General features: G+C 38.4%; 5 protein-coding genes across 7 annotated transcripts in view; 2 read left to right on the top strand and 3 right to left on the bottom strand.

The window, feature by feature from the left end:
* Positions 1 to 4,875, top strand: part of rab3da (RAB3D, member RAS oncogene family, a) — an 8,218-nt gene extending 3,343 nt beyond the window's left edge. The window contains exons 3-5 of the mRNA XM_079462794.1: positions 2,090 to 2,208; positions 2,493 to 2,617; positions 3,173 to 4,875. Of these exons, the coding sequence (XP_079318920.1) occupies positions 2,090 to 2,208; positions 2,493 to 2,617; positions 3,173 to 3,360 (432 nt within the window). The 3' untranslated portion in view covers positions 3,361 to 4,875. The remainder of the gene's footprint in view (positions 1 to 2,089; positions 2,209 to 2,492; positions 2,618 to 3,172) is intronic.
* On the bottom strand, positions 4,785 to 10,521 carry best2 (bestrophin 2). Its single transcript, XM_079462774.1, has 10 exons — positions 10,305 to 10,521; positions 8,902 to 9,071; positions 8,732 to 8,826; positions 8,351 to 8,584; positions 7,584 to 7,738; positions 7,402 to 7,479; positions 7,158 to 7,310; positions 6,962 to 7,042; positions 6,576 to 6,730; positions 4,785 to 6,128 (listed from the first exon to the last, which is right to left on the bottom strand). The coding sequence occupies exons 2-10, from the start codon at positions 9,051 to 9,053 to the stop codon at positions 5,363 to 5,365; spliced, it is 1,869 nt and encodes a 622-aa protein (XP_079318900.1). The 5' UTR covers positions 9,054 to 9,071; positions 10,305 to 10,521; the 3' UTR covers positions 4,785 to 5,362.
* rad23aa (RAD23 homolog A, nucleotide excision repair protein a) lies at positions 10,507 to 24,637 on the top strand. 3 transcript variants are annotated; one of them, XM_079462789.1, is made up of 10 exons: positions 10,507 to 10,606; positions 19,964 to 20,106; positions 20,627 to 20,788; positions 21,012 to 21,184; positions 21,579 to 21,625; positions 21,781 to 21,908; positions 22,095 to 22,170; positions 22,339 to 22,469; positions 22,573 to 22,731; positions 22,887 to 24,637. In XM_079462789.1, the coding sequence occupies exons 2-10, from the start codon at positions 20,041 to 20,043 to the stop codon at positions 22,998 to 23,000; spliced, it is 1,056 nt and encodes a 351-aa protein (XP_079318915.1). In that variant the 5' UTR covers positions 10,507 to 10,606; positions 19,964 to 20,040; the 3' UTR covers positions 23,001 to 24,637. The 3 variants fall into 3 exon arrangements, with proteins under 3 accessions (XP_079318915.1, XP_079318916.1, XP_079318914.1); XM_079462790.1 differs by having other exon boundaries at positions 10,584 to 10,606; positions 22,573 to 22,698; positions 22,887 to 24,631; XM_079462788.1 differs by lacking the exon at positions 10,507 to 10,606 and adding an exon at positions 18,928 to 19,051.
* get3 (guided entry of tail-anchored proteins factor 3, ATPase) lies at positions 10,812 to 15,784 on the bottom strand. The gene is made up of 7 exons (XM_079462791.1): positions 15,419 to 15,784; positions 14,785 to 14,932; positions 14,370 to 14,518; positions 12,985 to 13,135; positions 12,762 to 12,869; positions 12,479 to 12,676; positions 10,812 to 12,351 (listed from the first exon to the last, which is right to left on the bottom strand). The coding sequence occupies exons 1-7, from the start codon at positions 15,559 to 15,561 to the stop codon at positions 12,223 to 12,225; spliced, it is 1,026 nt and encodes a 341-aa protein (XP_079318917.1). The 5' UTR covers positions 15,562 to 15,784; the 3' UTR covers positions 10,812 to 12,222.
* Positions 15,910 to 19,845, bottom strand: rnf11a (ring finger protein 11a). The gene is made up of 3 exons (XM_079462795.1): positions 18,885 to 19,845; positions 18,282 to 18,451; positions 15,910 to 17,679 (listed from the first exon to the last, which is right to left on the bottom strand). The coding sequence occupies exons 1-3, from the start codon at positions 18,981 to 18,983 to the stop codon at positions 17,508 to 17,510; spliced, it is 441 nt and encodes a 146-aa protein (XP_079318921.1). The 5' UTR covers positions 18,984 to 19,845; the 3' UTR covers positions 15,910 to 17,507.

The raw sequence follows: 24,637 nt of genomic DNA, 5'->3' as shown, positions 1-24,637 counted from the left end.
ATAAAAGTACATATGTTAAATGTTAATAAGTTTTAGTCTTGTTTGAGTCTTTATTGTTGTGCATCAGTTCACAACCGCAACCTTCTTCAGCAGAGGAAGTGCTGATGAAGGGTAGCTGGTGAAAATGCCTCTGAGGTGTTGAGCAGCATTTCCTCCAATCAACTGTGAGCAACTCTGTGTGCAAAAAGTCATGATAGAAGCAATTTTGTCAAGATTATATCAATAATAAACTGGATTTTAATATTTTCTGTAAAAAAGGTATTCTGGGCAATTGCCAAAGAGTTGCTTAAGTCAAAAAGATGCAGTCCACACACTTTTAAAGGGATAGTTCACCCAAAAATTATTTTCTAATTTATTCCCGCTCCTGTCATTCCAAATCTGGAGAACCCAAAAGAAGATATTTTGAAAAATGTTGACTTCCATTGTATGGACACCAAACATGTCTCAAAATATCTTTTTTTGTTCCACAGAAAAAAAAGTCACATACTGGTTTTGAATGATATGAGGGTGGAAAGAAAATATGAAATTTTTGTGTGAAATATCCCTTTAAAAATCTAATTTTATTCAGGTTGTGGCTAGATGTTGAATCCTATAGTAAAAGGCCATTCCATTATACATAACTACTTCTGATTGCTTTCCAGAATGATTGACAGCTCTTCCTGAAAGGATATGTATACATTTGGTTTCAGTAAAGACCTTCCCCTGTTGTCAAAAGCCCAGGATGTGGGCCAAGCCATGCTGTGTGTATTTAGTGGGTGCGGAGGACATGGAGAGTTACGGCAGGCTTTCCTCTCAGCGGTGGAGATGTTTAGTTAATGATCAGCCATGTCCGCTACACTTGTTGCACTGCTATAAGACTGTGTGCTGTGATGAAAACTAATGCTGTTTGTTTCTTTCTTAGCAATCTATAGGAATTTAATTTCATTGTTATATTTCTGGTTTACATAAGGGAGGAGGTCATCATTTAAACCGAAAGACAAATGTCCTTAGAGTAAATATTACACACATACATATAATTAGTCATAGCAGTATAATCAGTTACGTTTGCTGACTTTCAAGACCGTAGTATTTTCGGGATGTAAGACCGGCAGATTACATCTGGTAGTTTGTTTGTATAGTGTAATGGACATTATGCAACAATGCATGGGAAACAATGCAAATATTAAATAATACAAAGCAACCGTACCCATGCATAGTTTTTGATAGCTCATCAACTTTTAATAAATGAAGAAAATATCTATAAAGGTGTGTCGTAATCTTTCAATGATAGTTTATGAGAATATTGATGATATTAATGCAGTGTTTTGTTGGGTCAAATGTAATGTCGATTACCAATCCGGGTGCTGAAACAAAACCAGATGAGATCAGCTGGACTATAGTGTTTGTAGATGGTATGATTCACTTCTCTTTGTTGTTAAACCAGTCATCAGCGGTGTGCATTTGTGTGTGTGGCAGATGGTACATCTTATCTTTGTTGAAAGAAGGGGTTGAAGCTTTTGTCTATTCAAGCCGATCACCCATTAGCTTGAATTCAGAATACACAATTCACACAAATATATACAACCCTCTAGCAGCTGCCCAAACCAAGAGTTACCATGGTAACCTCTGTAGGTGAGGTCACAGCATTCTCAATGAAGTCAAGGCTTTTCAGTATCATGGAAACTAATCAAACGTTGCCTAGTTACCATTTTAACATGGCTCTTAACCTCTAAACTTCTGACTGTGGTTTTTTTCATGTTTGTGTATAAATTATTCGTTTTTCTTTTATTTACACGTAGAGGCCAAAATATATTTGTTTTTATAAATATTCACTATGTTATTGCTATGATTTTTGCTGTTTTTATCCAATTGTGCTAAACAAGATACCTTTAATCTCTTAATCTTGTTTTTCAAAAGCTCACTTTTTTAGAATAATTTGTTGTTTCAATGTTTCATTTCAATTTCATTACAAATTTGTTGCACGGAGCAGTATGATTATGCTAAATATAAACCATAAGCAAACCACAAGATTTCTGCTGTGCATTTTTTAAGACATCATACTTTCACAAGAGTGTATGAGAGATTTTATGAGGGTTTGCATGTTGATCAGGACACGGCAGGACAGGAGAGGTACCGCACCATAACTACAGCATATTACAGAGGAGCAATGGGCTTCCTGCTAATGTACGACATCACTAACCAAGAGTCTTTCTACGCTGTGCAAGACTGGTGAGTTGAAACTTCTCCGTGTTCTGCAAATAGAAACGTTTTGTTTTTGTTTGAAATTTGGGAGAAATATTGTAAGTCAAATTTGACCATTTTACCTAAACAATAAAACAATTTGAAATGGTCTCTTAACTTTTTCCTCGGCTGTATGTATTTTAATATGGATAGTTCTGGATTGTCAACCATATAGAAAAGTACCCACATGCACCATAATGGTGTTATGATAACGTTCAAGACGTTTATTCAATTGAAAATAAATAAAAGCATGTGTATGTTTGTGTTTCCAGGGCAACACAGATTAAAACATATTCGTGGGACAATGCACAGGTGATTCTGGTCGGAAACAAATGTGATTTAGAGGATGACAGACTGGTGGCCACAGAAGACGGACAGAGACTGGCTGATGAACTAGGCATGTCCCAATGAAAATAGCCTATTAATCTCGCGCACATAAGCCATCTAGAAAAGGCTTTTTGGATAGATGGAGATCTGAGAATACCTTGTCACAACCGTCAAAGTTTACACAAGATAAAATTGTATTGGTCCATTTCCCACCGAGTTAAACTGGTTGCATGAGTCATGTCGGAGGTTTTCTTTAGTAAACATCCGGTACAGTATGTCTGGCTCATGCACAACACGCATATTAGAGAAGGTCAGATTTTTGATCTCATGATATAGTTTAAACTGTGTTTAGGTTGAATGTTTTATGCATTTATGTTATTTTGCCTTCATTTAGTATTGGGCAGTGTTAAGCGTGGACCCTTTGCATGCCACATCTCCCTCTGTTTTCTCTCTTTACTACATAACCTTATTGGGCAAAAATAAAATACAGGCTTTTCACAAGAAGCAAATGTGTTGCTCAAGTTGTAGTAGCGTAATCTACTACTTTATTGCCCAATTTAATGTTACATTTGAAACTTTTTTCCTTCTTTTTAAATGCAACGAAGACTCTCTTTTGTGTATGCAGGCTTTCAGTTTTTCGAGGCAAGCGCAAAGGACAACATCAATGTAAAGCAAGTGTTTGAGCGATTGGTTGACATCATCTGTGACAAGATGAACGAAAGCTTGGATGTAGACCCAAACATGTTAAACAACCACAAAGGCCAGAGTCTGCAAGACACGCCCCCTGATGGCCAGAGTGGCTGCGGATGTTAAAGATCCTCATTCAGCGAACATTCATGCTTAAGGCAAACATTCTCACACATAAACACAGAAAGAACGACTCTTTCACAAGTGATCTCCCATATATATAGTATGAAACGAGTAAGAATCAGGTATGTGTCCCTAATTAATCTGATGTCGTATCACTTTTCAGTAAATTATGCCCCTCAGGGATTGAAAGAATTTTCCTCAGCGTGATGGCTGCTATTATACTGAACTATATTGTCATAATGAGAATGGGCAGGAAAACACAGCATGAAACTAAAGAGCAGGAAATGGGGATTTATATGCCAAAGTCTCAGTTGAACCCTCCAGTGTCTGTTTACAATTTAAATCATGTGTGTTCATTGGCGGTTCATTGGTGTGTTCGTTTGAAATGTTAGATTGTTTTAATGAATGCAAGGTTGTTTTCCTAAAACATAAATCTTTGTTAAACATACGTTGGACTGGTTTGGAAATATTTGAAAGTACGATTGACAATATTTGTTTCCAAGTTTGTTCTCAAGTAATATACTATTTGCTTTTAATGCAATAAATTTGCTCTCACGTGGACACCAAAGGTGAACCCTGGTTGTTTATTTTCATATGTTACTTATTTTAATATTACATTTTAACCAAGAATATGAAAGTAGAATTATGATATTTATAATAATGCACAGATTTTAATGTCAACAATCTGTGCAATACATTTTAATAGCGCCAATTTCATAAAGACAAGTAAACACTGGGTTGATTCGTTCTGCCATGGTTTTTTGGATGGTTTGTAAATTAGATGCATCTATGCTGTTGATAGCGTTAGAAGCTGCCAACCATAGCTTTGATGGTGTTTGATGTACAAAATTTAGCGGCTTCTAGTGGTGAGGTTGAGAATTGCAACCAACGGCTCACTTTACCTGCTCCCTTTCGAAGCACTACACAGAATTACACATGGCTGACACACACAATGTCGTCACGTTTTCGCTTTTTTGCCGAAGGAGAACGTATTTATGAAACGCGCTTTGTCGAGCAGTTTGTCCATTTAGTCTGTAGAAACAACATGGTGAATTCCATGTAAGGGGACCCGTGGTGTATGTACATAGAAATAGCTCATCTAATGTAAAACATAACACTTCATTATGTAAGGTCTGAAGATATAATTATGTATATTATAGTGCATTACTGTCAATAGATAAAACAAAGGAAACAAAGGCCTTTTTCATTGCAAACAAACAATATGACAGTGTCACTTAAAAAGAAACAGTGCTGTTAGTCTTTTGTTGTTTTCTACTATGGTTAGATTTCAGATTGTCCCGGGTGTTTGTTTCTTGCTGAATGTGCTGAATAAAAACACAACATGCATTTTTGTCTGCCCCCGGTACCGTATTTTCTCACAAAAGATGGTTTGTCCTGACAAGTTCTCCACACCAGACTCCATATTATAAGAATCTGTGCAGTCTCGGTTTAACAACTGGACAATTCATTAAAACACATTTGACAGTTTAAGCTTTAATAAATGACACATTATGAAGTACATATGATCACTGTTTAATACCAAGTGCATATGTTTAAAAATAATGCTGTTTACAGTATAATTCTTTCTATTCATATAGCAGGTCCACAGAGTACCAAGTCTTAGAATGACGCAATACTGCCACGTAGAGGTTGTGTACAATTTAAAGTCAAGATTGGTAAAGATGTGAGAATTGTTATTATTGATCAGAACATTACATCTTATTTGTTACATTTGCCTATTATTATCTTATTGTTATATTTCAAAATAATAATTCCATATTTAAAACGAATTCAGCTGCACGTGTTAGTCTATTTTATCTGGAAAAAGTGCAAGAATATACAAAACTAAACATTCAGTACTGATTACTGACATCCTGTTGTTTTTAACTCTATTTTCATTTTAAGATTATTAAAAAATAGTTATTTTCAAATAATCTGATAAATTTTGGAGTTCAAAACAGCTCACATTTACCCATTGAGTTTGATCATTGAAAGGTGATCATTTTCAATCTGCCACCATCCGCTCTCTCTCAAAATCGTCAGATATTGCCAACACCTCAAGTGACGGAAGAGTAAGTAAAGACACACCAGATTCTGTTTTTGCATTTGGTATCATAACCTTTGCCTGGTCATTAACAAGCTGAAAGGAGAAAAAGTCAGGCACAGAGCGGTTGTTGGGATCTGAAGTGGAGAGATGAGGCTTCCCTTGGTCCAGAGCGAGAAGACTTTCTGGGTCTGTTGTGGGCGGCTGATGCTGTCTTTGCTGGTTCCTCGCTGTTGATGTCTGCAATGTAGGTGGTGGTATTTTTGGCACAAGTGATTCTTTCTCTGAAATCATTGCACCATTGTTCTCTTCTTCATTAATCTTAAAGCAGCTCTGCTCTGTCTCCTCTTCATCTTGCTTGTTGAACTCCACAACCGAGAGTGGCTGGTGGGTGTTAATAATTCCTCCACAGCTGCAGATGGTGCTCTGGGTGGTGTCTAATCCGAGTACGGAAGGTGTCGAACCAACCGTTCCTACACTTCTCGTCATGCTCTCCTCTCTCTCTGCCTCTTCATCAGAGAAGGAAGGATACTGGCTGAGAGGACGTGTCAATCTTTGGAGCTGGGCGGAGGTGCGCCGCAAAGCTCCGCCCATGAAGCCTGTGGGAGAGGGGGCAGAGCTGAGCAGCCGGTTGAAAAGAGCAAGGTTGCGATTTCGTTTCACAGATTCCTCCAGGTTCTCTGCGATCTCCTCCAGAGGTTGGAAATGCATCTCTTCTTTAGGAATTCTGAAGGGTTTGAAATTTTGGAGAGTTTAAACTTTTTTACACTAATCTTTTTTTTTTTACATATGTGCTGCATCCCAATTCACATACTAACCGTCCTTTATTGTATTCGAAAATAGAATTAGTATGTCCCAAATCATAGTATTCTGAAAGGATTGTTCGCAAAGTACCAGAATGGTCCACTGTTGAATCCATGGACATATAAAGTGATACTTAACCCTGAATGTTAACCCTCTCATTATCTGTAATTCCCACCAAATAGTTGTTTTTCTTCTCTGTGAAACACAAATATGGTACATTTGAGGTTTTCTTTTGGCAATGACATTCTTGTGTGAGGAGGAACATCATTTCCTAAATAATATAAAAATCTACTTTATACAAAAGGACAAAACACTATTTTTGGGAAATGAAAAAGTAAATTGGAAATTGGTAAAGATGGTAAGCACTGACGCCATATCAAAGGTGGAGCCCTGGAAAGAGGGTTTGCGCAGCACGAACAGTGTAGCAGCTGTGTAGGGCGGACGAGGGTTCGAGTCATTCCAGTATCGATCCCTCTCCATCATTGGCAGATCTCCATACATCTCATCTACTGCCATCATAGACACCTTCAAACCCCCAAAAACATATTTTTTTATATACGGCAAAAAACCATAAAATTCTTTGAAAAGACCTTAAATTTACAAGAATACCAGGGGAAAGTCTAACATTACAGGGAAGTCCCGTTATATTACCGTTTATTTCTGACGCCCAGTTTACAGAAAATGTCTGATTCTTTGAACAGTGTAATAAATCAATGAGGACTAAATAAAAATGTACGAATGAATGACAAACAGCACCTGGAAGTTTCGATCAATCAGCCAGTTGGTCTCAAAATCATCGTCATCCTCTCCAAATGGATTTATGAGCTGCTCTGCAACCTGGTGTGTTTGCACATAAACAAATAAAAGAAACAATGTGTGTGTGTGTGGGGGGGGGGGTACACAATGGACAAAGGAACATCTAATGAAAATTAGCACTTTGGTGGGGGCTGACCTTCAGCCAGCCAGCATAGAAGAAGAACTGCAGAAGCGTAAAGACGGGAACATAAAGGTCAAGGTCATGACCTGGATAACCCTGAATAGGGTCCAGAAACTGACGACCAATCAAACACACGAGGAAGAAACTGTACACTGCCAGAGTCACAACCTGTGGTGGGAAACAAGCACATAAGGGCTTAAAAATATGAGTTCATGTTCCATCAAATATATGTTTATCAAACAGATGATCAGTATCAGACCTGTGTGTAGACCAGTGGTACACTGATCATGTCATAGTGAAAAAGCATGCTGCACTTCCCTCGGAAATCGTTCAGCTCCTGTTAGAGTAACAGACTGTCATTTCTGTCACTGATATTATCATGATAAACCCATAAAACCATGATAAAAAATAATATATTGTGTATATTGGAGTGTGAATTACCTCAAGGAGGAGCTTGTAAGTATTAGCATCTTTAATTCTGCCCTCACAGCGAGCGACTGCGGCCAGATTAATGAACCACACACAAGGGACCCAATACTTATTATAGCGCGAGTGCAAACTCTCAAACTTCTTACGCTCCTCTCTTGTCATAAAACCTAGAAATAGAAAGGCATGACTGAATATGCTATATTATGGCTTGGTATAGCCCAAAAAAATTATAATCTTCACTGCAAAAATCCACGTATGATGTCAAAAAACTGTAATTCTACTGAATTTCCTTTTTTAACAGATTTTCCATTTATTTTTTTAAATATGGTTGAAACATTTTACAGGGAAACTGTTTTTTAACGTTATAAGTCTGCCCCAGCTGCCGAAAAAGTTCAGGATTTTTTTAAAGTTTATATATATATACAAAAATAATGTTTTTTTACATTTTTCGGTCAAAATTTGTTTCGGTATTTTGACGCATTTCCGAGTAAACTGGAATTTAAAATGTGAAAAATAGTGGCCGTAGCTTTATTGTTTGCGATCTGATCGGATGTATAAAAAAATGGAACTGGCAGCAGACTGACAGTTGAAGGGGAGGGGTGAACGGATACTACGCCCAAGCCGTCTGACATACGTCATTTTCCGATCTTCATTTCATATGTGAGCTGAAATGTAACTTCATAGTATGTAACTTAAAGTAATCATAAATGTAATTAAAGTAATTAGTTACTTAGTAGCCTACTCCGTTATACATCAAGCACCTTGTAAACGCGCGTTACCTGCTTCAACCACATGATCCATAGTGGGGAATCTCTTGAACACGGCTGTGCTGACGGAGCGCAGGATCAGGATCGCAGACAAACTCGTGTAGCGCATCAGCGTGCGTCGCAGCAATCTGCCGCGCTCGTCCCCGCCCTGCACTCCCCCCGAGAGCGTACACATGATCCTGTCCGGCAGCGGGATGGAGGTGTACTGATTCCACCATCGGTTGACTATTAACGTCACGTAAAAACCTGCAAGCAAAATCAATCGGAATTGTATAAAATGTATTACGTCATAATAGTTTTGGTTGGAAACGGAGCATAACAGTCATACAACATTCAACACACATACAATCAAAATTAGTGGTTTTGTTGTTAATTGTCTCAGAGTGTTCGTACCTAATACAAAAGACATTGGGATAAGACTGGCATAGTTGTTGCAGTATATGGAAAGCCTTTCAAAATATCTCTTCTGATCATCCACAAGAAGAAATCTGGAGAGAAAATGAAACATAAAAAGGAAAACGTCTAAACATTTCACGGTCAGGACGACATAAAAAGTCACGCACCTGTACGTGATGCTGATTGCCGTGTACATGGCGAAGAAGGCCAGACACTCTTTGTAAAGGACTTTATAGATGCTTCCCTTCCACGCCAGTAGGAGTTTGGAGAAGCCGCAGAAACGCGCATTGGCAACTCTGGCAGTGTAAGTGACCGTCATCACGCAACATTGATGCTCCTTTCAAATTAAATGTCACAGTGTATTAAAGCAACAAAAGAGACATAGGCCTACATTATAACCAGCATATTTATAAAATGCGTAATCCATCAGAAATTCATACACAATTAATAAATTGTATTATCATAAATGCACATTTCTAACTTGTATTTGATAGATTTAAGAGAAAAAAGATTTTAACATTTAAAGTCCCAGTGAAATTAAAAATGCCAATTCTTTTTTTTCCATGAAATATTGCAGCGTTTATTGTAAATATCTTATTAATTTGGGTCATTTTCTTTTTTAAATTCATGTACCCTCGTAACCTTGAGTTAAAATCTGAAAATGTACACATCCAATCAATTCGCAGTGAGAAACGCAAGCCACGCCCGCGAATTGTATCCTTTGAAATTCATTTTCACTCTGAAATGTGTCAGAATACGGAAGTAAAACGATCTCAACTTCCGATTCACGGGTACTTAAATTTTTTAACAACTACAATAGACTTGAGAGATTTGTAGGTGCAGTTATTTGATATTCCATCACAGGCTTTAGGCTATGCATTTGGCCGAAGTCAGCATAAAACGAGACATAACCCCAGACACAAGATGCGCCTTTTTATCCCTTGAGCCAACACTTGGTCAACTAAAATATCGACAGTTAGTGAATGCGGGTGGGGTATGCGATTCCTATAAACATGCTGGACAGAAAGATGTATAGTTTTCCAAAATCCAATGAACCCCAGTTTTACAATTACAATTAAATTAAGTTTCTTTGTTCTGATGAACACAGCGAAAGTTATTTGGCAGAATGCTTATAACCAAACAAGCTTGGAACAACTCGAAGGTGAGTAAATTATGACAGATTCTTTAAATTGAAGTATCCCTTCAAATTCAGAAATAATCTCCCCAACCCTCCCAGACTATATCAAAGGTATACTGGTTTGGATGTCTTCTGGGCAATTCACTTTGTTAATAAAAAATACTAGTAAAACTCAATAGAAGCATATTGGATTGTGTAAGAGGTCCCCTTTTCTAGATATTACTTATTTTATATTATATTCAGTCTATGTAGCCTAAATTACTCTCAAATCTGTTGCATTATGCTAAATCCATTAAATAACGGTATGTGACAACCTTTTACAAAAAGCTCTTACTGAATCTTTTCCTGGACAATAACGTTATACGGCAAATGTTAAATACTCTAGGCAAGACTTAAAGCATTTATTCAAAGAATGATTAAAAAAACACCTACCCTGGGAAAATCAGACTGAAGAAAACGCGCCTCTGTATTCTTTTGTCTTTATTGCATAAAGACGGCAATTGCGCAGTCCTCTTTCATCTGTTTAAGGTCCATTGCACGCCGCCGGTGATGCGTGGAGTGGTCGGGACGCCCCGGGACAAATCCGCGCAGCGAGGACAGCAGAGCTCGTTAGCAAAGAATCCCACTGCGATTCACGCCAATGATGAATAGAGAACGACAGCCAGGAATTCCAGACAGACTCCAATATGGCAATACATTCGTAAAGAATATGGATTTATCTCGCTATACTGCAGGTAGGTAAGACTTTGAAGTTATTTGCTTATGAGCAGAAAGCTGGTTTGATCACACGTGCAACCTTTTGACGATTGTTCATCCTTTAGGTTTTGTAGGGGTTCTTATTTGGAACAGTTAAAATCAACTGAGGTTCTGGTCACTTTAGATTTGAGCAAAATAAGTAAAAGTGTCCAAAATGGCAATTAAAAAAAGTCACCCCAAAATATAAAAAAACTCACAATTCACTCACCCTGTCATTACAGATTGTTTTATGTCCATAATATTTAAGGTTTAAAAATATATTCTGAAGTGAAACGAACTGTGTGTAAGCTTCTTTAGTAAAATCAAGCACGTGTTAAATAATTTAGAATCCAATTGTTCTTTATACACATTACAAAAATATTTTGGATTAACGTGGAAATATGCACATCATATATTTCAGGACAACTGACTGCAAACACCTCTGGCATTGCTGCAGTAGATGGGAATAAGTTTTATTCAATAAAGTTTTGCTTCGAAAACACAATGTGCTTCCACAAAAAGAAGCCAAATTTGAAAAAGGCATTAACAAGTTATAGGAGAAATAAGAAGCTTGTTTTCACCAATTAAGAAAACTTAAGAAAAAGATGCAAATCCCTCAGTCTGATATTTGTCTGGTTTTTGATGTTCTTTTGCTCATAGTTTTTAGTTACCAAGAAAAAAAGCACAGGATAATAAAAGCAGGAAAACATTCAAGTAGTGTTGTATAGTGTTGGCTGACAGGCTGCAGTGTCTTTGCAAGTAGGTTTCCTGACTCATGCGGACAAACCAAAAGACAGCAGGAGGAATACCAAAGGTAAGAAGAGAGAGACTGAAACAAGTTTCCATATTGTATGTGCCGTGCTGATAAACAAGTTCCTTTAAATAAAATGTAATTCAAGATCTGAACATAATTTGTTAATCATTATCAAGTGTATATAAATACATCACTAACTAACAGTAGAAATTAGATTAACTGAATCACAATCTTTGTACAGAGTAATTACAGTTGTGTTCACTGCAAATTGAGGCTGACCAAATGTCATATTTTTTCATGACATCTCTTGAATACAATGTATCTTTCTATACCTAACAGCAATTCTGACCGATGCAGGAACCAAAACAATAAAGGCTAGACTATGAAAATATCAATATCTGAACATGTCAGGTTAAGCTGAACCAGTCGCCAATTTACACTGGTCCAAAACCTGTTTAACGGAGGGCAAAACCGGATAAACCAGAGTCCAGATGTACATTCCAGTGCTGATATCAATTTGGACCAGGAATGGTTTTCTTATGCGCCTACACAAACACCATCACCACAAAGCAACATACCATCACTTTTATGTTTCTAATTGAGCACTGCCTAACTCTGGGCCCACATTCCTTACAGATAAAATAATGATATAAATTATATGACCCAAAAAAAAAACAGAGCGAGAGCACAGAGACGTATGAGGAGGAAAGGTAGACTATCCCCAGTCAGAAATCAAACATTCATAGGGTGTTTCTATATGTGAAGTTGACCAGAACGATGAAGAATATCAGAAATATGCATCAGAGAACAGTAGGAGAAATGTGATGGTGGGTTGGATCTGTGTTGTGGTTATCGTCTAAGTCACTTCTTGGGGGGGCTGTGGGGTTCCAGCAACTGCTTGGAGAAAGTGTTGACCTTATCCGCTCCTCGAACCTCGTGGGGCAGCAGGGGCAACTTTACTATGTGGAAATCTTCGTATAAATCCTCCATCTGGGAAAGTTGAAAGTATATGAAAACAGGAAGAGAATAGAGGTTAAAGAATTTAACTCAACTTATGATAAATCTAAAGTCTAAACTAAATTAGTCAATCACAAAAGAAAACTGAAATCTTACACACCTGGTCCAGGTACTTGGACTGAATCTTGTGTCGGGCCTCACACATTTTGCAGGGCCGCTCCGCTTCAGGAAAAACCAACTGGTTCACGATAATATTGTGCGTGTCGATCCGACACTTGGCCAGCTCTTGAATCAAACGTTCCGTCTCGTACAGAGACAGAAACTCCGCAATGCACACACAGATGAACGTTGTCTGTTCCTGTACACAACAGAAAGTGGGTCCTGCTGGTTAGTTAAAGTATCCCAGAATAAAACCTACCACGAGACCATGGTGCGACACTCACCGGGTCCTTAAACTGCTCGCTGACTGAGCGGATAACAGGCAGCGTCTCTTCCAGTTTAGATGCCAACTGATCTGCATTCATGTCTCCAAGGCCCAACATGTTACACATCTGAGACAGTTAGACAGAACCACCGTTAAATGTAATATTAAACTCAAAATAAACGTGTTTTACAGAATAAGATATTTTCCATTTGTGTCTACTCTATTTCTAGTAATGCCGATACCTGTGAGATGAAGGGGCTGATCTGGTTCTTGATTCGCATAAGGCGGCCGAGACCTCTTTCCACGATGGTGGGGAAGTTAAGCAGGCGTAGTGTGTGTCCCGTGGGGGCCGTGTCAAAAACCACAACTGAAAAATTCATGCCTTTCACTAATCTAAAGAAGAAACAAGACAGACTGGTATAAACAAGTGGGATCTCCAATCATTGAGTTCTGTGAAATTAAAGTACTATTAGTGGCGGCGAAGTGGTACTGCATTAAGAGGATTTCTTGCTCCATTACTGAAATGGAAGGTTGCTAATTTGTTGAAAAAAATTGCAATTAAGTTTTCAAAGCAGACCAAGTAAGTGACTTAAAAGCTGATTGGTGCTTCTGTAAAAAATAAATAATTGTGAAGCAGCCTAAAAACAAAAAACTACCAACAATCTTGAAGTGATTGACCTAAGAATGTACCAAGAAATGGATAGAAATTTAACAGTGACTCCCAAAACAATAAAGCCTTATCTGGTAAACAAGGCATCTGTAGAAAAAAATCCAACGGTGTCCTGAACTGGCCGTTTAAAATATTTTATGCTGTTGTCTGAGGTCTACTTATGAAGTTTGCGTGGTTCTTACATTAGAAAACATCAAAATACAAACGCTCTGTTTTATGTGCGTGCCGCATCAAAGACTTGGAAGTAAACGCCCACTGCTATTATATGATAGCAGTTTGCGTAGCAAACTTAGTTGGAGCCTTCTGTGAATTTGGTTAGACACGTAACGTTAGGTAACACATTGTCAGGACATATCCAGCGATATCTAACAAAGCAAAAGTGATGCATGGTACAAATGTTTTCTTCACATAAGATTGCTGCGCCATTCCTTGTCGGATCCAATATTGACTGCACAGTTTTAAAATTTTAGTCTCTCCGAGAATCCAGAGCTGGAACGTAATAAAATTAGGATTCCTAATGTCGGAATCCAAAGGAAGGTTATGCAGCGACTGTGTTCTTCCACAACCAGGCACTGCACAATATTTAGCTATCTTTTATCGCTTGATCTCCCTCTCTGGTTCCGCGCCACTTCTTTTACTTCTGTCATTCGCATACTAGTGGGCGGGGCTAGAGAAGTAGTTGTGGAGGCGGTGTTCAACAACTCATCTATGTCATAGACGGGTGCATTCCAGGACCTGCCATTCGCTGAGTCTGGTGTCAACAACAGCTGTCACTCAGTTATAGGGGCGTTTTCAGTTCTGACACAAAGGATGTTCAATTGAATACGACTACCTCTTATATAACAAAAGCTTGGGTTAAAATTGTATGTCTTAATTCATCGCCCCTTAAAAGCATGAATACAGCCATTCTAATAAATTACAACCGAACATTCCCATTTAATACTGTGGAACTCTGACCTCATGACCTCTGCATAGCTCATGGCCTCATCGATGCCAGGGAAGGCACTCATGGCCTCCTGCATCATTTTCTTTCCCATACTGAGCATGTTATCCTCCTCAAAGAACTCATCGGGCAGCTCCGCCACACCCAGACTGGGGTCGATCTCCTACAGAGAGAAAAAATGATTTTATTCAGCTTTATTATCAAATGACACACTGAACGTTACAGTTCACAATTACATTCTGATGAATGATCTTTGAACAACGTTACACAGTAAGAACTGAAAAAATGGCCATTCATTGTAAGAAGTCAGAGTATTTCACGCTGTCTAAATATATAATTCTACAACACAGTGTCAGAGAAAAACAATCCAGATTTAGTATAAACACATTTCGCTATAAATGCATGCTGATGATGATGATGAAACCGCACCATGGCAAAGAGGTTGTCATAGCCTTTGACTTTAGTGGGAACCTTGGAGAACTTCTGATCGAAGGCATCAGAGATGTTATGAGCAGGATCTGTGGATATGATAAGGACGCTCTCTCTCACCGCTGCTAACTGAACCGCCAGACTACAGCTGTGACACAAAAAGAGCAAGACAGCAATTAAACATGACACATATACAGAAAAATTCTCACAGACACACGTCAAATGTATACCTTAGCTTAACTATAATGTTAAAAAGAGGTTGACCAAAACCATACACAAAATCAAACGTGGTATTAAAAACAAATATCATACTTAATGTACTGAGAACATGGCACATTTCCAATAACACATGCCAATAACAAAACAAAAAATGGTTATTTATTAAAACAACAGATAATGTTCGAATGAAATAGCTATTTAAATTTAAGTATAGTAACCATATATTTTATGTGTAGTTGTATCCTGGTTTCACTATAGTAAACATAGTTTAGCCATAATTTGGAATTAAGCCGCCATAAAACGTTGTTATTACACTCTTATTTTAATAAAACCATTTCATAAGGGTAGCTGAAGCGCAGCAGCCCTGACAGCTAACAGTCTCTCTTCTGTAAAACACGAGCGTTCATTCACCAACCTGCACGTGGTCTTCCCAACGCCACCTTTACCCCCCACAAAGATCCATTTGAGCGATTTCTGCTCTATAATATTCTTCAATGTCGGCTCTAAAGGCTCCACATCAGGTGCATCTTCAAACTCGTCTTCCACCGAGGCTGCCATCTTGAGCTCAACTCAGCTGTAAAGTATCAACGCGACAGTCCCGCAACCCGCCATTTTGGATCTTCAGTGGGAGAGAAGACTCACTGATTCGGCAAACGTTAAGATCCAAAATGGACGGCGGAGAGCGCGCAGTTACGACCGGAAGTGTACCGACTATACGCGATGACTCAGCCGGGTTGTACCAACTACTTCCACAGAGTGCGAATATTCCAGAAGTGTTCGAGATTTCTGACCATTATTCGTCGGTAATGTAAATATTGTAATGATCATGATACTTTGGACAAGTGATAATTGGGAAAGTTAAATTGTCATGTGTGAAAGGCAGAAAACACGAGACTTAAAGATTTTAAAGGATTTGGCAACATTTATTGTGTTATAATCTGATTATTGTCCAATGTTGCACACAGACGAAACAGAGAATTTTAATAGCACAAATGGTGAGCGAGGAATTCTGCAAACTTGGCATTCATTTATTTTTTGGCAAACCTGCACATTTATATGGCACCAATGAGCAACTTGAAATGAATGTTGATTTTGAAACTAAATATATCAAATGATGTCATGATTGTTCTTCACAAGAGTTTACATGTGGTGGAGCTGGATCTCAATTTGGAATCAATAATATATCACTGGAGAAAGAATAACTTATCCATAATGAAATCGAAGAGCTGTTTACTTTCTAGGCCTAGAAAACATCCTATAGGATGTTTTCAGTAGGCTATATTAATACACTGAGAAACCCTATAGGCTACTAGAGTAGAATATAGCATTGTGCACAAATATTTCCTTGCTTAACATAAATCAGTCCCAAAAAATTAATTTTACAGTTTTTTCTGAGACTACACAAACAAGACAATTAAGGTGAAATCTTCATTTTAGCACAAGGAGTTAAGATTATGATGGACAGGCATAACCATAACTGACAGAAGCGTTCATCGATTGAGCTTTCTTTCAGTTTTTTTGCATGAATGATATAGGAACACCAGGAATTACTGTAAAACGTCCACCGAATATACAGTGGGCAGAATTTGAAAAGGTGCACAACCGTTTGGTGACTATCATTACTATCATTCCTAAGACAAAAATAACACATTAAATAAGGAAAAATCTATTAAATAAAACTTCTAACCAAATTAAAGAGACATAAAGGATCTGAGATATACTGTAACAGCAACTGAGTAAAAAGCTTCCAAAACCTCTGTAATAAGGCAACTTACACCCCAGAACCTAGTAAACAGCAGCCGACCAATCTTATCACAATCTAAACAGAATTTGACATCCCAACACAGTGTCAAAATTCTGGGAAGCCATTTAGAAAAGAAAAATCACTGCAAATGTTTGATAGTGTATTATGACATTGCAAGTAAAGACAAACACATTAGCATGGCACATGTTCTTATATAAATTAGGTATTTTCATTTTTTAGTTTTTTCATTTCATTAAGGTTTTCAACATTTTAATACTCAGCCATCAAAGGCACATTCAAAGCCAACTGAAATGAAAACCCCACCCATTAGACTCACAAAGTTCAGTAAGGAATAACCTCATTGGCAAAATTTAGGCGATGGGTGAGTTTCAAATCCAATGAGAGAGGTGTGAGCCCCTCTTGAACGTATTGCACATTTGGTAGAAGAAAAAGGAAAAAATACACAATGAAATCCTTTAATCCGAAAGGTGTCCTTTGAAAGACTATCTTCATCAGTGATGCATAGGCGGTTTCCACCTCGCCAAACTTCATTTTCACATCAATCACATTGGAAAAGCGCTTTGACATGCAAGTAAAAGGTTTTGAAACACCCTACCAGGGTCTCCTAGTTTTAACACTGGATCCTGTTTTTACAGTCGGAGTACACACACCTTTGTTTATTTATACAAGTTTTCTCAGCAGTTCAGTGCCTTCGGCTGATGATACTTGGCTGCGTGACCATCTGTATGCACAGGCACTCTCAATTTGTCTCGTAGGAAGACAGCAGAGCAGCATCGACAGGCTCCATACAGGAAGGGCAGGTGAAGGAGCGCATCAGCCAGGCATCAATGCAGTCCACGTGATAAATGTGCATGCAGGGGAGAAACCGGATTGGGTCGCCGTATTCAAAGTCCATCATGCAGATTACACACCTAGGAGAAATTAACGAGAGTTTTAAGCACAGCTAAAGAAACACTAAAAAGCAGCTTTGAAAGTTGAAATCAACAGAACTCAAAGTGAGTAAGAAATCCACCATGAGAATTTTAAAAGTAAAAATGGTGAGCGAGGAATTCTGCAAACTTTGCATTCATTTAGTTTTTCTTTTCTGGCAAACCTACACATTTATATGGCACCAATGAGCAACTTGAAATGAATGTCGATTTTGAAACTAAATATATCAAATGCTGTCATGATTGTTCTTCACAAGAGTTTACATGTGGTGGAGCTGGATCTCAATTTGGAATCAATGAAGAAAGTGATTTGGTATCACTGAAGAAAGAATAACTTATCCATAATGAAATCGAAGAGCTGTTTACTTTCTAGGATGTTTTCAGTAGGCTATATTAATACACTGAGAAACCATATAGGCTACTAGAGTAGAATATAGTGAAAAAATATTTCCTGGCTTAACATAAATCAGTCCCACAAAATTAACTCTACTGGTTTTTCTGAGACTACACAAACAAAACAATGAAGGTGAAAATCTATTTACTCTGTTAATGCAAATAAAATCCAAAGTTGCAACATCACTCACTCTTTAATCTTCTTTTTAGAAGGTTCTGAGCCCGGGTCGAAGATGCCACGAGGCAGGTGTTGAATGAGCCCGATACGCTGAGCAATACGGACCTGTTCCTCCTCGGTTAGCTGGGTGGCCAACCGGGTCTGACTGGGCGTTGGATGGTACACTGGCACCTGCACTCGCTCCTGAGGGCCACAAAAACTTTTGATCAAATAATTAACAAAGCCCCCATGTGGTTAGACAGCAAAGAAGGGTTTATAACAAACAAAACAAATGTCGTCTTTGAGGCAGTATAACTCAAAGACAAGTTCATGTTGCAAGACATGTGGAAGGTGTGAATCACAGTCATTCAGGGTTTCACTTGAATTGTAAAACAGATGTAAGTATCCCAATTAATACAGACCAATGGGTCAAATGTCTAAAAAGGTACTGTAGGTAAAAGGTGGCATTTGCATACTACAACAAAATGTTCCCTTTCAAATTAAGATCACATCCAAAGTAATTACTATTTCTACAATTCGACCAAACAATGCTACAAATACATTTTGATTTATGTCAACAGCATGAAGTGTGTGGGGCATTGTCAATAAGCTGATATGTCAGTGTTTAGGATAGCACCTGGTAGGGTGGCGGAGGCTCTCCGGGTAGACTCGCCCCCTCGGACTCGTTCAGCAGGGACAGATCATCGGCGCCTTGAGAAGACAGACAGTTCCCCATTGATTTTACCCTTCAAAACAACCCCTCCAAATTCACCACTGTATGGTCTTTAACAGGCGTGTGTCCCGGTGGGTTTCCTCCCAGGTCGTCCTCTTTGTCTTTGCAGCACGCTGTATCGGTCTGGCTTGTAGAAAAACAGACGCAAGCTGTCCAGTTTTCACACAAGTGTATGTTTTTAAAATTCCTTGGAAATGTATTTTTACCGAATGTTGGAATAGCTGAAAATGTGCGCACATGCGTAATATTAATTAATAAATAACCTAATATTTTTAGGTAAGACCTCTTGACGACTTCATCTCTCCTTTCATTGTTTACAAACTATTGGACCGGAAGTACGCTGATCGGTGGATTGTGGGTATTGTAGTTTGATTGAGCTATAACGCGCAGGATGAGCGTACATAACGTTTTAAAAAATAACTTTCCTTGAATATATGTTTATGTTGCTAAAACGCACAGAAAAGAAGGATGAATGAGAGCTGCGGTGTTTCTGAATGAAAATACACATTTATATTCTCAACCGAATATCAATGATTTGTGAAGCTGTGTTGAGTACAAGAACGTTATGTCTTTATCTACTTGTTTTGTCTTTTTTGTATTATCAGTCTTACAGAGTTGAGAAACCTGCTCGCATATGAGAATTCTTGCCCTCCCCAATATGGCGGCGGCGCCAACGACACTCTTTCAAAGTCAGTGTAACAACGACAACAGCATATGGATTAGGATCATAATCGTGAAAAAATTACATTATGAATTTATTTTGGGGGTAAACTATCGATTTAAAACTGGTTTAAACGCGTATACAAACTGCTATTCCACTACCCACCAAAGGATGTCAGTATGTGAAAAACCTCTTCCTCCCCTCCGCCGCAATCTCCGAAGCACCACGGAAGAAGATGTCTAAGCGCACCTGACAGCTGTTTTTAGCTTGTTAGCAAAGGAGCTACTTCTCTAAACACATATAATCTGTTTTATCGCTTCAGAAAGGACACGTTGTTTGAGGATTTAAAAGTGCGCAAAGGAACAGAACCAGAAAGAAAGGCGAAAAAACTGCGCAGTCATGCAGATCACATTGAAGACGTTGCAGCAGCAGACCATTCAAATAGACATCGACGATGATCAAACGGTATTTACGTGTTAATTTACCCTCGATTTCATGCGGTAACGGCTTGTGAAATGGGGTACTTATGACAAACTCATTGTTTCGAGCGAATAAAGTTAAACAAAATAAGTTTATGGGTCATTTGTGATCAACTGGGCGTGTTAAGCATGAGCAAGCCAGCGAGAGATCGATAGATAGATGTACATGTACATGTACAGCATTTTATAAATGAACGCGTGCCCTATGTAGTGTATAGTTTAGGTAGACAAATGCATGTCATTATTAGATACGAATTGCAGTGAAATGTATATAGCTGCATGTCTGTATATTGTAATTGTACGTATGATAATAAGATGCATGTTAGTGTAATACATTGTAGGTAATAAATACTTTTATAAACATACTATAAGCCATTTTGTGGTCAAACTCGACTGAATATAACGTAATTAACTACAGTGATAGTACTAGGTGAGTAGTGGTAGTGGTCTGGCTGGCCAGCGTTCCTTATCTGATAATTTCCCTTTTTATTTGATTTGTTGCTCAGGTGAAGGCATTAAAAGAAAAGATTGAGGCCGAGAAGGGCAGAGACAGTTTTCCAGTGGCAGGACAGAAGCTTATCTACGCCGGAAAGATCCTGCAGGATGACACGCCCATCAAGGAGTACAAAATCGATGAGAAGAACTTTGTGGTGGTGATGGTGTCAAAAGTGAGTCCTGCCATTGGATGATCCAATATTATGAGAGTGCTGAGGGATGCTAAAACACAATATTTAAAAATAACCGCAGTAAATGACAAACAATAAGACTTAAAGGAATAAAAACAAACACATACCTTTTTGGGGTTTTCCCCATTAACCATTTATTGTTAGAAATGACATACAGGAATCCAATCAAGTGTAAATACTCATATTTCACTTTGTTTGTTTCTAGACGAAGCCTTCATCATCACCGCCCGCCCCACCCCCAGATCAACCCAAATCTGCCTCTCCTCCCTCCTCTTCCTCTCCTGCTCCCACTCAGGCCCCTGCTGCTATTCCAATTCCTAAAGATGAGATCTCAGATGACCCCCCTGCCTCTGTGTCCCCAACACAGAGTCCTGAACGGTGAGCCTCAACCATGAATCCTTCTGTCTAAAAATATGATTTAATGATGTAGAAATATGATTTACTATTGGGGCTGGGAGGTATGACGTTTGTAAATTGCGACAGAGAAAAGGCTGATTCTACTTTATTTACACAAAGCTGTTTGTTGCTGAGACATCTATAAATAATTCAAGAGATGTCACTATCCAATAGATTTTGTATATCAGCTGTTTTACAACAACCTTGAATGTGACTCATATTTGAGAGTCAGAATGTTTTGTTTATGTTAAGTATATTTTTCTGTTTTGCGTGTATTACTTCAGTGTTACATTTTGTGAAGCTGTCTTTACAATAGTTAATTTATGACAAATTATGATATTTTGCTTTGCATCTATGTTGCGGGTTTGTTTCGCAGTGGTAGGAGCTCTGTGGCTGATGGGGAAGATGCATCTTCAACATTAGGTGAGGGCAAAGAAAAACTTTCTACATATTTTCATAATCTACATATTATAAATCTTGCAACTCAGAGCTGCAGCCAGTCCCAAAACAGATGGTAGAAATGCCAGTGTGTCTCAGTCTGTTGTGTTTGCAGACGTTCACACGATTGTGTTTTGCAGTGACTGGCCAGGAGTATGATGTCATGCTCACAAATATCATGTCTATGGGCTATGAGAGAGAGAAAGTTGTGGCCGCGCTTAAGGCCAGTTATAATAACCCACACCGCGCTGTCGAGTATCTACTCAATGTAAGTGATTTGAGATTACTGTGTTTAATCTCTTTCTTCCAACCACAGAGAATTGTGGGAAATCTGTTGTGTATGTTTTTTTATTATCTGGATTATTGGTTCATAAAATATCCCATCACGATCGGAACTTTAAATGATGAGATAATGTGTATGAATCCGAATGTAATTTGATGTCATCGGCTTTAGGGAATTCCAACAGTCCCTGTACAGGAGACCAACCCTGCCCCAGCCCAGCTTCCCACCGAGACCCCATCCACAGAAGGTAAGAACCCTTTGGAACATGAAGCTTAGCCACGTTATTGATGTCCATTATTGCCTTATTATCTCTTTAAAGGACCCAGTGTTTTATTTACCTATGTGCTCTACAAAGGAATTTTTTTCTGCTCCAGTATTTCCTTTAAAGACAGATTTGTATCAAATGTTTTGATAGGTGAGAACCCGCTGGAGTTCCTGCGCTCTCAACCACAGTTTCATAGCATGAGACAGGTGATCCAGCAGAACCCGTCTCTGCTCCCGGCCCTCCTACAGCAGCTGGGTCAGGAAAACCCAGAACTTCTGCAGGTACTTGAAGCCTCCATGATAATGTTTAAAAAAATCAGAGGGATGTGTTTGATCGTGGTGTAATGTTTGTAACTTACTTTGTGATTATGTTTGCTGACGGCAGCAAATCAGCCAGCATCAAGAGCTGTTCATCCAGATGTTGAACGCGCCGGTTGCTGAGGGTGAGGGCGGAGAGGGGGCAGAGTTCGCTGACCTTGGTGCCATCGCAGATGATGCGGCACATATACAGGTGACGCAGCAGGAGAAAGAAGCTATTGATAGGGTGAGTTAGAAAACGTTTTTCTTAAACTGGATTTCTCATTATTTTTTATTTATTAGGAAAATTAGATCATTGATTGCAAGGGGAAGAGTTGGAAATGTTTTTCTTGATACGACCCTTTTAAAATGATCTTCACTGGTGTGTCCTGTCTCTTTCAGTTAAAAGCCCTTGGGTTTTCAGAAGCTCTGGTGGTCCAGGCGTACTTTGCTTGCGAGAAGAACGAGAATCTGGCCGCCAACTTCCTTCTCAATCAGAATTTTGAGGACGAATGAGATATGTGGAAAGCCCACCTGCCCGTTCCCCTTCCACTACACAAGCACTGCATTACTCGGGACACCGGTTTTCCCCATTTTTTCTTTGAGTTTAAGTTGAGGGGAGACTTGCAGACTGGGTGGGGATGGGGCGGATGCCTTCAAATGGAGAAAAAACAAATTCCAATGGAATTGATGGCATTTGGGTTGAATGCACTCTGACGTGATGCAGGGGGTGTGACTGCACGTGTGTGTTCCTTTAGGGAATATTTCACTAAATTAGCAACAATTGAAAGCAAATGCTGGCACGGTAGTATTATGGGATATGACGAGTAAGGTTAGATGTATGGCTTGTTTGTTTTATTTTGGAAAATTATTATTATTAATATATGTCTAATTTTATATATTTCTCTAATTCAGAGATAGATCTGTATTTCTCCCAGCACACAGATGAATGTGATGATATTAAAATTTGAAATTAGTCCAATCCAGATAATATCAGTTTTTAAACACGGAGTGTCTAACGAAATGTGTCTGTTCAGCACATGATCTAAATTCATGTAATTTTACGAATTAATCCATGCCATGAGGATGAATATAACCCTGAGTGATTATTACTGGTTTGAATGTACTGGGATGAAGTATGAAAAACTCATTTTTAAATAATTTGTTCATTGCATTTAACATGAAACACTTTCACTAAATTTCCCAGAAAAAAAAGATTTCTTCACATACCAGAGAGATTCACATACCAGAATAGAGCCGGTTTGTGAGGAGGGGTGGAAAATATAAGGGGACTGTGATGTAAGTAATTTGATTTTAGTTTAACCAAGAATTGATTTCTTTGGAAGACTGTGCAATGATGAATCGTGCGACATAAGATGAATATGTATTCATAAAGTAAATAGGGTTTACTTTAATGCTGACATAAAAGCATATCTCCATTTCCGTTATCTTGTTACAACATTTCGAGCACAGTGTTTCAATGTAAGTCATGAACAACAATAAGGATTACAGTATTTTCTAAAGATTATTCATAGATCAGCTTTTATATACTGCATATGAGAGGACCAACTTGTACGATTATGTGGCAAAACACAGGTTTTGTCACGCTAGTGCTTGCTTGCATTAAAAAGCAGAGACCTGTTTCAGCATGATGATACTTTATAAGACATTATGTGCAGTCAGAATGTAAAGTATGAGTGAATTCCCTAAAATCACTCATATCTGTGTAAAGCTGATAATGGGTTCCTTTGTTCATGCATTGAGTACAGTAAAGATATTCAGCATTACTGGAACATTCACCTATTTGTTTGTTCAGAATGCCTTTGCATTTTCCTTGATATTCTTTAGCTAAACACTCATAGAAAACATGCTGTACACTTACAGTATTAGCAGGCCCACACAAAATCAGCAGACAATATTGGCGGGGATTCCGTAATGGATTTTAACATGTAAAAAAAATTATACGATACATGGAGCTTTTATCAGTATCGGAAATCAAAGTTATACAATAATAAACAGACACAGAAGAGAACTTAAATTGTGTGCTCTACAAGGAATCCACCAAGATTTCTGATGAAACCGTGCACCTGCTAATTTGTGATTTGTAGTATCAACATCTCTCCCGGGATCAATAAAGTCTTATTGACAAACTC

This window comes from Barbatula barbatula (genome assembly GCF_947034865.1).
Source record: "Barbatula barbatula genome assembly, chromosome: 8".
Lineage (NCBI taxonomy): Eukaryota > Metazoa > Chordata > Actinopteri > Cypriniformes > Nemacheilidae > Barbatula > Barbatula barbatula.
Note: the sequence above shows the minus strand (reverse complement) of the source record. Positions and strands in the feature narration are given on the sequence as shown.

Coding starts and splice junctions, on each gene's coding strand:
- best2 (XM_079462774.1), bottom strand. CDS start 9,053: ATGACGGTCACTTACACTGCCAGAGTTGCCAATGCGCGTTTCTGCGGC. Junction 8,827..8,901: donor GCAATCAGCATCACGTACAG/GTGCGTGACTTT, acceptor TTTTCTCTCCAG/ATTTCTTCTTGTGGATGATC. Junction 8,585..8,731: donor CCCAATGTCTTTTGTATTAG/GTACGAACACTC, acceptor TTTTGCTTGCAG/GTTTTTACGTGACGTTAATA.
- get3 (XM_079462791.1), bottom strand. CDS start 15,561: ATGGCAGCCTCGGTGGAAGACGAGTTTGAAGATGCACCTGATGTGGAG. Junction 14,933..15,418: donor GTTGGGAAGACCACGTGCAG/GTTGGTGAATGA, acceptor TTTGTGTCACAG/CTGTAGTCTGGCGGTTCAGT. Junction 12,352..12,478: donor AGTCCAAGTACCTGGACCAG/GTGTGTAAGATT, acceptor CAACTTTCCCAG/ATGGAGGATTTATACGAAGA.
- rad23aa (XM_079462789.1), top strand. CDS start 20,041: ATGCAGATCACATTGAAGACGTTGCAGCAGCAGACCATTCAAATAGAC. Junction 20,107..20,626: donor ACATCGACGATGATCAAACG/GTATTTACGTGT, acceptor TTTGTTGCTCAG/GTGAAGGCATTAAAAGAAAA. Junction 21,185..21,578: donor CCAACACAGAGTCCTGAACG/GTGAGCCTCAAC, acceptor TTTGTTTCGCAG/TGGTAGGAGCTCTGTGGCTG.
- rnf11a (XM_079462795.1), bottom strand. CDS start 18,983: ATGGGGAACTGTCTGTCTTCTCAAGGCGCCGATGATCTGTCCCTGCTG. Junction 18,452..18,884: donor AGCCTCCGCCACCCTACCAG/GTGCTATCCTAA, acceptor TGTGGCCCTCAG/GAGCGAGTGCAGGTGCCAGT. Junction 17,680..18,281: donor TCTAAAAAGAAGATTAAAGA/GTGAGTGATGTT, acceptor AATTTCTCCTAG/GTGTGTAATCTGCATGATGG.